Source organism: Crocodylus porosus, unplaced genomic scaffold, assembly GCF_001723895.1.
Source record: "Crocodylus porosus isolate Cpor-Errol unplaced genomic scaffold, CroPor_comp1, whole genome shotgun sequence".
Lineage (NCBI taxonomy): Eukaryota > Metazoa > Chordata > Crocodylia > Crocodylidae > Crocodylus > Crocodylus porosus.
Window position 1 is genome coordinate 119198162 of NW_017728943.1, and position 11171 is coordinate 119209332.

The 11171-nt window shown below is 38.1% G+C and overlaps 1 protein-coding gene across 2 annotated transcripts in view; it reads right to left on the bottom strand.

Moving 5' to 3' along the window:
• Positions 1–2000: 2000 nt before the first annotated feature.
• The window catches only part of ARMT1 (acidic residue methyltransferase 1), a 14452-nt gene continuing 5281 nt past the window's right edge, over positions 2001–11171 (bottom strand). Inside the window, exons 4-7 of one of the 2 annotated variants that reach the window (XM_019550072.1) lie at positions 10458–10623; positions 9363–10031; positions 2118–8686; positions 2001–2086 (exon numbers count right to left, since the gene is read on the bottom strand). In XM_019550072.1, coding sequence (XP_019405617.1) covers positions 8663–8686; positions 9363–10031; positions 10458–10623 — 859 coding nt within the window. In that variant the 3' untranslated portion in view covers positions 2001–2086; positions 2118–8662. Of the gene's footprint in view, positions 2087–2117; positions 10032–10457; positions 10624–11171 lie in introns of both variants that reach the window. The other variant, XM_019550071.1, reaches the window with a different exon arrangement.

The following is an 11171-nucleotide window of genomic DNA, read 5'->3' on the forward strand; positions in this document are numbered from 1 at the left end:
CTGACCAGATGAAATCACCTGGTGGATCAGATGCAGCCCACAGGCCATATTTTGTCTATCCCTGATTTAGGCCAAGTACAGAAAGTCAAAAACCCCAAGGCTGAATAGACTAAATCTTCACAAGTTAGTCTAAGCTGTGCAGATTGAACCAGTAAACAAGTGAACAAACATTCACTTTTGATTCCAGAAATTCAGCTGCATGCCTGCAGTGGCCCAAGCCAGAAGCCAAGGACACAGGGCATGCCTCCCTGCTCAGTTGGAGCAGACAGCTTCGGCCAGGACTAGACCACCCACGGTGGAAGCTGGAAGAAGGGTGCAAAGCATCCTGGGATGCTGGGGGACTGTGAGTTAACTTGAATCTGGAGGGGGTCTGGGACAGAAGTTCAATAAACCTATTTAACCTAAATCAATTAAAGCTGATACTATATCCACCCAAGTCTATCTTAAACTACTTTTTACAGTGGCCAAAACCAGTTTATGTTCACTTAACTTCTGTTGTGTTACAGATTTGAACTGGTTTTGGATCACTTATACTAGTTTGTGTAATTTCTGTCCCCAGCTTTCCATTGCATGTAAACTGTGTTCTAAAACACAGCAAAATGACACTGAATGGGTATGAGAAAAACTTTAAGTATGGTAAATATACCCAAACTCCTGACTCTGTTGTAGCAGTAAAAATATACAACTCAGCTCCAAAGATTTGATAATTTCTAATGAAATAAGCAGCATATGGAGTGGTCCAGTCTACTATGCACTAAAATAAATCCATATGAACAGAACAGAGAAGTGACTTCAACTACCCAAATATTAATTTGGCAAAAGCGAAATCAAAACAAAGTTTAGTAGGAAAAAAAATTTCTGTATCAAAATGGATTCTTCTTTAAAGAAGATAATCTTAAAACATAGAAAATGTGATTCATAATTTAGTTCTCAGAAAGACAAGAGTTGATATAAGAAGAAACCTAAGTATTTCTGGGTTGAGATCAAAAAATAATATTTCTTGACATATCAGAGGCTACGATAAGCTTAGTGTTACCTTTATTAGAGGGAATCATATCAAAAAAACTTCAAAAAAAAAAAAGAGGAAACTACTCGGACAAATTAAAAAAGGTAAATAGAAAATCTCAGAGATTAAAGCTTACACTGTAACATTGTTTAGATATTGAATAAAAAGTGGACTGAGAAACAAGAAACACAGTGGGCCAATGTCTATCCCATGTACTGGGCATATAAACTGTTTTAGGCCATATACAAAGGTGTTACATGTCTACTAGGAAATGCCACACTCCCAGTAAAAATTACCAGTATAAAGGTGTTCATTCAGTTTCTCATGGATGAAACATGCACTCAGAGATGGAAGGTCTTTCACCTTGAGACTTGGAAGATCGCCCTCACAAAAGGAGAATGAAATGCTCTCACTAGAATAAACACCTGTACACTTGACTCCTCTGTGATCAGGAGGAAATTGAGCAGCAGCCTCCCCTGTGACCCCAGCCTGGGAAGGGTGACAGGGGAGGATCTGCCTGCAACTGGACCTCTCCTGTGCTCTCCCAGTCTTCTCTGGTCTAGGAAAGGAAGCAGGAGAGAGGGGTTATCCACAGGCTGGAACACTTCTATGCTCCCTGTCGTGGGAAGATTTCAAGCACTGCAAATTCCCCAGAAATACACAGCCATAGAAAAGAACTCCTGCCCATGGTCTTGAAAGCTACATGTGATTCTATTAAATCTCATTCAAGTCTGTGAAAATCCATATTGCATCTACTTTTGTAGATGCACTGTCATCCAACCCATAAAATTGAGTCACCAAAAAAAAAAAGCAGTGATAAAGAGGAGAATCCATGGACCCTCTGTATTAGTTTTTCAGAGATTTAAGCAACGTAGTCTAGAATCAGACTTAGGCAACTATGTCCACATACAGGCCAAATAGGTGGAATAAAATCTGGCCATGTGAGGTTAAATGGCATGGCACAAATAGTATTCAAGCAAAAAGGCATCTTTCCAAAGTGGAAATCCAGCCTCAGCAAAAACCATAGAAAGTACATATTCTGGCAAGCAAAATACAGGAGACAAATCAAAATACAGGAGCCTTCTCTTGAAGGCTCAGATCGAGCGAAAACATTTCTTCTTTACATTTCTTAATTTAAATTAAGTACACTAGAGCTAAGAAACCAGCGACAGGAAATGTGACTGTTTGAAAGTTATACATAGAACAAGCAAGGAGAGTCGAGTTTCTCCATAGCATGCTCAATTTCATTGCATTAATTTTCACCAAAAGATGACAGGGAGATCCCAAACCATGTACTGCTTTTTGCAGGTAGAGAAAGTGAAGAACTCTCTCTCCCCCTCCTCCAAGAACTTGAAAACTGGTATTTTATTCTGTGACAGAGAGGGAAGACATAAATACAAGCTTGCACTAGAAAGTCTCAGGGATACTGAAAGACAGCCTTCATTATGTTAAATACAAGCAAATACAATGTATTAACATTAAAATCTAAAATATACATTACTGTGTATACATTTCCAGAATTCTTTGATTTTAAATAACAAAGTGAAACAATTCTAGAGATAAATGTATGGAAGTATTTCCAAATGGGACAGGGTTTGGTACAGGAAGAAAATGAGACAACCTTTATCCAGTGTGGATCAGCTTTAAAGTAATACTACTTATTTTCAAGGCTGTATCCTAAAATCTAATTTTCAATTAAAATATTTTAGCCTACATAACATTTTGGTTTTGCAACCATTTAAAATGCTAAAGTTCAGAGTTTGGTCAAAAGTTAGATAGAGTTTATTAAAAGAAACATGAATAAATTTTAAAAAGACATTGCTACACATCTGTTTTGATAGAAGGGAAATTCAAGTATATCATAAGTTACAGAAAAAAATCCCATACTCCAGCAGCAAGACATTTTAAGAAAACTGTATATTATACTTTATTCTCATATTTAAGGAAGTTTTTATAAAATGATATTCTAATCTAGTGATTTCTAGAAGATGCATAGTTGGGCTGCAACAAATTAAACCTTGAACTAGAGTGGCCACTCTTACTTCTAACAAAGCCTTCAAGAAAAGCAACAAGTCTGACTTAGAACACTTGTTTTAGAAATGGGATTGACTTCTTATACCTTGGAGATGGTTCCGGAAGCAGTTAAATTCCCTTACTCGTTATAAAAATTCAGATGACAGACAGTGAAACAGAAGAAAATTGCTTTAGTTCTACTCAGGACTATCTTTCTGTGTGTTGGGGGGAAATTATATATATAATAGAGGATTTAGAGTTGATAAGACTCAAAGGACTATGACCCTTCCAGGTTGCACTCTAGTGAAGCAGGATTGTTTGTTGAAAGAGACCTGAAAAATCCCCAATTCAAATAAAAACAAAACCAAAATGATATAAGGATACACTTCTGCCTTTCAGTGTTTATATAAATCCTTTTTTTTACATGCATGTTATCCACTTGTCTTAAAATATTGCTTGTATCTTAACAACCCAAGAGTCCTGAGTAAAACTAAAGCAATTTTCTTCTGCTTCACCTTCTGTCATTTAAATTTTTATAACAAATAAGGGAATCTATATATTTCCCCCAACACAGTTTAAAGCACTTTATGGGGAAAAAAAAAAAAGAGCTTGGAACACACATGACCACATCCCACAGGGAATAAATAGAGATGATAAATTAAGTGGCACTGCCCTTAAATTAATACAGGCTCAGATGATCCCAGGACAGGGACTATGCCCCAGTGCTCCCGAGCAAAGCAGTCCTTGGCCCATGTGATCTAGGGAAAAAATTCTTTGTTGACTCAGCTTTGACCCTGAGTGTATAAACAAGACCCTCTAGTCAGGTATAAGTGGATTATAAAATATGAGTGATCTAAGCGTGCTGCCAAGACAGACTGAATTTTTCAGAAGGCATGAGACAAAACAGCAGAGAAAACAGGCAAGGCTGCAGACACCAAGACAGCTTTGTCACTGTGGCTTGGAAATTCAAGAGCTAGAAAAATTCCCATATCTGGACCAAGGAAGAAGCAAAACACATAGCTAAGCACCTGCACAAGAAGCACTTTCATCCAACAAAAGGATGGCTTTCTCGAAGGAAGGCAGGCAATGGTTTCACCTCTAGAAAGACAAGGTAAGGGAAAAGGAGGCACCACTTATTCGCTGCTGAGAACTGAACTGCTACCTGACATCCTACCTGTTCTACCAGACATCCTTAAAGCACACAAGACTGAAAACATATGCAGTACATATGAGACATGGCATTTACTATACAGCTGTTCCAGACAGATCACTGACCTTAAAAATAGGACAAAACAGCAGCTTTAAAAAGGCAAAGAACAGACTGACCAGGCTAGCAGCCTGTAACATGGCAGGAACAGACAAACAGTAGCTACTTGTTAGCAAAAGCAACAATTCCAGTCACTTACACAGGAAACAAACTTGTAGATTACTGGAGGAAACTTTCTTAGACTAGCTGAGAGAACACAACACGAACAATGATGCAACTTCCTTCTGTTTGTCGAAGCAATCAATACCCACACCAAGGTAATGCTGCTAAGACTCAGAAAGATCCCCCTCTCTGCTCCCCACTTCCCTCCCAACTATTCAGGCATGTAGCCAGTCATTTAAAAACTTAAGGAACACTATCAAGCCCAGATTGTACAGAGAATTAAGACACCAGTTCATAAATAGGTGACAATAAAATGGCAAAAAAACCCCAACAAAGCTCAACAAAGCCTGAAAAAACATAAAACAAGGTACCATTGCTTTTTTTTTTTTTTTTTGCTGGGCAGGATGTGTGTTAATTATGTTACAAATAAACACCAAGGACTGGGTGGCACAAACAAGGATGCAAATTGTGGCTGCATCAGGAGAACACAAATTAAGAATTTATCTACTGGATTTCCCATAATAAGGACCTGGCCTACTGGAAGGACACCAGCTGATGAAGATGTATGGATGTATACTTCAGGAGGAGACATGGACACAAAAGGTTATTGACAGGGAAGATACCTGACTATCCACCTCAGCAAGTGACACATGTAAAGCTCTAAACCCACTTTACCAATTTGTAGAAGAAAATCTCTATGAAGACTTTGGCTATTTTTATCAAATAAAGAGATCTGGTTGAGAAAGGAACTGTTCACAGAAAAGCCAAGATATCAGTTGCATGAGACGACGTGCTTGTTTTGCTTTTTAAAAACTGTCTTACCTGTTCTGCTGTTTCATACTTCTCTAAGGGAGTTGTGTATGTTGCTGTTGTTTATGCTGTTTTCGTAAGACAAGTGTTTGGGGCTTTTTATTTTTTGCTCTGATGCTTATTGTGCTGCTGCATTATAATAAAACACAACAATAAAACTATATTCTTTGTTGCCTGCAGCACTTTATTTAAAGCCTTTCAAAATTACATTAAGCTCTATCAAAGCTGTTTCTCATAATTATACAACCTGTTTGGTTTTATTTGGTTGGTTTTTGTGGGGGTTTTGCCCAGTTCTTAATTTGCCCTAATTTTCTTGGGGGAAAGGACTATGCCAATACCCAGAACCTACTGTATTGTTCTTTAAAAGTTAAATAATTTGTTCCCTCCTTACATCCTGCTCAGGACTTTTGTTTAAAAAAGGAAAGTAATGCTATCCCTTCTCTACCTCTTAGCTTGGCTAAGCTGACACGAATCAAGTTAATAATTTCCTCTTATACTATCACTTTTCTATTCTGCTTTTATTCCTAGTATCCTTCCTTGCTCAGTGTAAAATTCAGCTTTTTTAAAGACATATGAGCATATAAAACATTCTAAGTAGGGGTCTTACTAATACCTTGTCAAGTGGTATAAATAGTTAACTTTTTCCAATAAAGATCCTACGCCTAATGCATGCTAGAACTGCATTTACCTTTTCAACAGCCACGTTATACTGACAGCTCAGGTCTTTCTAGTATTAACTGGTACACCCAGCTCCCTCTCATCTTATGTGGCCTCCAGACAAAAGTTCTTCCTATTAGTTCCCAGCTGCACAACTTTGGACTTCACACTACTGACATTCATAACAGTGTTTACTACTCAGCTCTATAGGGTTATCGAAGTCTTCTTCTGTAGCAATCTAATTTTTCTTCAGATTGGCAATAACCACAGCTTTATATTATCTGCACATATCACATAGACTTATCTAGTTCCTGCATCAAGGTCTAATGAAAATAAAGAGAACTGGTTCAAAGACTGATCCCTAGAGAACTGGTTCAAAGACTGATCCCTAGAGAACACCACTACTACTGGCCTCTTTGCCTTGTGATAGCTCATTTTTCAATATAACCTTGCTAAAAGAGATTATGACAAGGACTTATCCACCTTGTAATTATGATATTAAACTCCAAACTTCTTCAGGTTAGTTAATAACTTAGGACAGGGCAGCATGTAATACTTAGTTTAAATCTCAACTGGGTTCACTGCATTGTCCTTTGTCTTAGGATACTGGATTAATCTGATGCAAAAACCTTCCTTAGATAAACCCATGTTGTGTTTTTGTCCCTTCTTTGTTTACCTGTATATACTTTATTCTTCTTTCCTTAAGAATAATATTATTGGTTGTAAGACCTTGCAGGATACTGAAGCCTTTAAATGTCTACATCCCTTTTTTGACTATAGATATATTTACTGTTCTCCAGTCAGGGCACTAGTTCCAAATTGACATATTAGTTGAAGAGTTATGTCCAAAGGGTGCTCTAGAGCACACCAGTTCCTTAAATACTTTGGGACAGAGATTCTCTTGGGCCCTGTATTTGATCACAGTCCACAATTTATGCTTTGCTTTCAACTCACAGAAACCGCTTTTCTAACTTGAACTCTACCATTGTCATCATCCTTACTGAAGACTCAGACAAGGTATTAATTCACTATTTGGACTATTCCTACATTATCCTCAACTTCCATCACATCTTCAGTGTATGGCAGCCCAACTTCTTCCTTCCTAGTTCCCTTTTTATTTATGACAACTTATACTAATTGTTTTAGTTTTCTTTGTAAATCTAACTAAACTAAGTCACTGAAGATCACTAACCAGTAACAATGAATGGAGTAGGGTTCTGGGCTGCCATCACTAAACCCCACACAGTACGTTTGCACAAAATGGTAAAAGAATGTTATACATGAACATCATTCTATGGAAGACACCACTTACTACAATCCCCATAATTGTGCACTCCCTTTTTGGACCATGCCTCGTACAAATGCCTCGTAGCACCTGAGAGATAAGGAAGAACTATGTCCACCCCCAATTTACAGCTAGGAAACTTAAATATCAACCCAGCTGCACAGAAGAATCTGTGCCAGAAATTTTCAACCCGATTTCCTGTGTCTGGGCTACTACCTTAACTTCTAGACCATCCTTATCTCAAATCTTAAAAATTCTGAAGTTTACAATTTTAGCATTCCTTCACTCTTTTTCTTTTTTTAATTACCTGCACAAACCAAAAGCCCATGAGAGTCATTGTGAATGACCATGGGAACGACAAGTTAGAACATTCTGATCCACAGTATCACTGTCACTTCAACATGGTAATTCACAACTGATCGGTAGGTTTCAATGCTCTTTGACACTACAGGATCTTCGTGTCCTATTTCAGGTTTTAAGGACAGTGTAGAGATTACAAATTTTAAAAGACACACTTTCTTTTTCTCGTTCTGTCCTTTCTGTCATTGACCCTACCAGTTTGTTCTTGTCCCAATCCTTCCTCACTTGCACATGCACATGCAGGTCCATGTCTCAATCCCTATATCACTGTTCCACTCCCTCTGGATTCCAGAAAGTCCTCTGCCACTGTCTCTTCACTGCAAACACCAGCAACACAAAGAGAGGAAATTCTCCTTGTGCACAGCTACCATTCCTAGAACAGCAGCTGCATCTGCCAGGAAGAGACTGCAGGAATAGCAACCCAGCAATCCCAGGATGCAGCACATCCAGGACAGATAGAATCTTTAGATAAATTACCTGGCAGCCCCCAAGCAACCTCTCAGCGTGCAGAAACATTTTTTCGCAAGGCTTGTAAACTTGGAAAACTTGCCCAAACAGTACCAAGAAACAGCAAGATTCAAGACACTCATACCAAAGCAACCCCTTTATCAAAGATCAAGTCCTTGCTCCAAACCATGGAGACATTACAGATTCTCCAAAAAATGTACAGATTTTATTAAATGAGAAAAAAATCTTTAACTTCTGTTTCTAGTACACCTTGAAAAATTTTGCTGAAAATCTCTGAAAAAGTTGAGGCAGATACAGCATGTACAATTCCAGCTGAAATAGTTAAGTTTGACAGTTGTTATAAATCAGGAACTTAAAATGGAAGGAATCATACATTACTACATGATCCATTCTTGTATTACAGATGTTGCAACACTAAAATACTGAGTGAATTTAATCAAGATACTTGCTTGCACATAATCATGGAATCAGATAAACAATTCCCTCCACACTCGAACACAGACTCTTTCTCCCCCCATTTCCAAGTCTGCTCTTCATAACAAATGAGACAGGCCTCATATTCCAGGCAAACAGCTGTCTAGTACCACTCACCTGAGTCTTATGGATCTCCCTCATTTATGTCTTCTTCATAGGATGTAATGTCTCCCGCTAAAGGATCCTCCCTTAATCCATTGCCGACTAAACCAAGCTTTCATTATGGTAAAGCCAACAAACAGAACTATTTGCAGACACAAAACATAAGAAACCGTTGTCAGTTTTATGTAAAACAGTATTTGTAAGAGACAACTCAATTTCAACAGCTTTAAAATAAGACCCCAGCTGCAATGATGCAGAAACCCCAAAAATTAGTTTCATGCATTCCAAAAAACATGCATTTCCATGCAATGCGTAGCAATTAAAAATGCTGGCCAAGGCTGCTGGAGTAGCACAAAGTGAAGCCTCTCCCTAGAGCAGACCTGCATTCAAATATCTTTACTGAATAACAAAGAACTTTTGTGGACAACTGAAGCCATATTCATATCTTTGAGATCTTCTGCAGATGTTCTGTAAGACAAATAATCTACATTTTAATAATCTGTTAGCAAGAAAGAACTGTTGCACATCCATATCCTTCATAAAACAATAACAAGCTACTTTGCAAAAGAAGCATAATAGGTAAACTGAAAACCAATGATTTTTTAAAGCCAAACCTGACCAGTAGAAAAAGTCAATACCCACGTAGCTGTCTCTGAAACAGCGCAATTTAAAAAGCTACCCATTTGCCTTTGGATAGTTTATGAACTGCACAACAATCACACAGACGCATCAAATTGAATTATTCCATATTTTCCATTGATCATCCATTCAGATTCAGAAGTTGCAAGTTGTTCACCTTGCCCAGGTTTCAGACCAACCTGAATTTCAGCTTTTAGAGTTCTTATGCTGCAGAGAGGTGCAGGATGAAATTTGTTCAAGGCTTGATGAAATGGAACCGTAAACTCCCATTTTCTATCTCCTGTTAGTTTCCTATAGTTCAGATCACCTTTAAAAATAATTACACTTGATTTCTGCAGTTCAGCATACAAGTCAGGAGCAACCTGACCCATACTAGAAAATTCATGTGGCAGAGTCCAAAACATGTGATCATGGTAAAACCAAACGCCTTTTTTTAAATTCCCCTCCCAATTCATCCCACATCTAGACATCCACATATGATTAGCTGACTGCAGTTGCTTAAGAGTCCAGTTAAAATCATGCTTTGTGGTATCTGATACAAACCATGGAATACATTTTCCATGGAAGTGGACTTCAGTAGCTAACTTTGATGACGACAAGAAGTTAGCTAGTACTAGATCAGTTATAAGTTCAAAGCCAGCATTATCCAGAATTATGTCAACTCTTGTAATAGATTCTTTGGTGGTTGTCCTTTTCTTGGAATTTAAAAGCAGTGACCAAAGGTTTTCCATGTCATCCACCAAGATGAAAGATTTAAAATCATTTAAGGATTGCAGAAGGCTGGATTTCTGAGAGTTGTCTTCACCAGCTGAAATGGAAAGGTCACACCTATTCCCCCACAAGGAAACCTGAAAAGAAAAAAAAAAAAAGTACACATGCTAAATCTTACTGAAACCAGATACTAACCAAGGTCTTCATGTTGTAAAGATACTGTTCTAGAGCATAAAATGCCCTCATCCCCCCAGATCCTATGTTGAGCGTTCTACTAAAAAAACAGATTTCAAGGAAGGGATGAGTTCTGGGAAGGGAAACAAAATAATGCTCTCTATTTCCAAAGACAAAACAAGTATGAAATGAAAGGGGGAAAAAGAAAAACCCTTCTCTCTTCTTTATCTTGGATTTGTTACAGTTAGGTTCAGTAAATATACGGACTCTAAACACAAGAGAGACACACAGAGCTATAAATTCCAGGAAGTCTTGGAATAAAAAGGCTGCATTACTAATAAAGGGTAAAAATTAGTTTAAAAACCTTTTCAATAAATCAGCACATTTACCTGCAACAGCTTAAAAAATTCCTCCTTAAGTTGATTTTCATTTAGGTCCTGTATGTTTTTAAGGAGTTCCTGCAAGTAAGTGCATATGGCAATAATAGCCTGTTGGGATTCAAAAAAACTTTGAATCTTTGCTTCCATAAATGGATCGAAGTCATCAATAGGTGGACTAAAATAAAAAGAGAAAACAAATATATAAGTATAAAGAATTTAATTTCCAATTTCTTCCCCCACAGAAGACATTCTGAAATTACAACCCAAGTTAAAACTGAAATTCTAAACGTGACCTTCTGCAGTTAACAAGACATACAGGAACCTTATGGGCATGTCCACACATGCAAGCACATGCGCTTACAGCAGCTCAAATAGAAGCGGTGCAAATTTGAGCTGCGGCTTTTTGCCTCAGCGCATGTACCTGGATATGCACTTTGTTGTGGAGCAAATTGTGTCACTTGGGGCAAGATAACCCTGCATGACTCCTCCCGGATCTGCAGCCAGGAGGTACTGGCCCCAGAAGTATAAAAACCTGCCCTGGCCAGCAGCTCAGGGGCTACTTGCCCTCAAGAGATTCTGAGGCCCAGCCACTTGCTATCTGGGGACACTACCCCTTGTGTCAGCTAGACTCTGAAGCAGCATCCCAAATTAACTATGAAATCTATGAAAATACCCCCAAAATCAAGAGAGAGATCAGATGGGCACTGTTTTATTGCTATATTT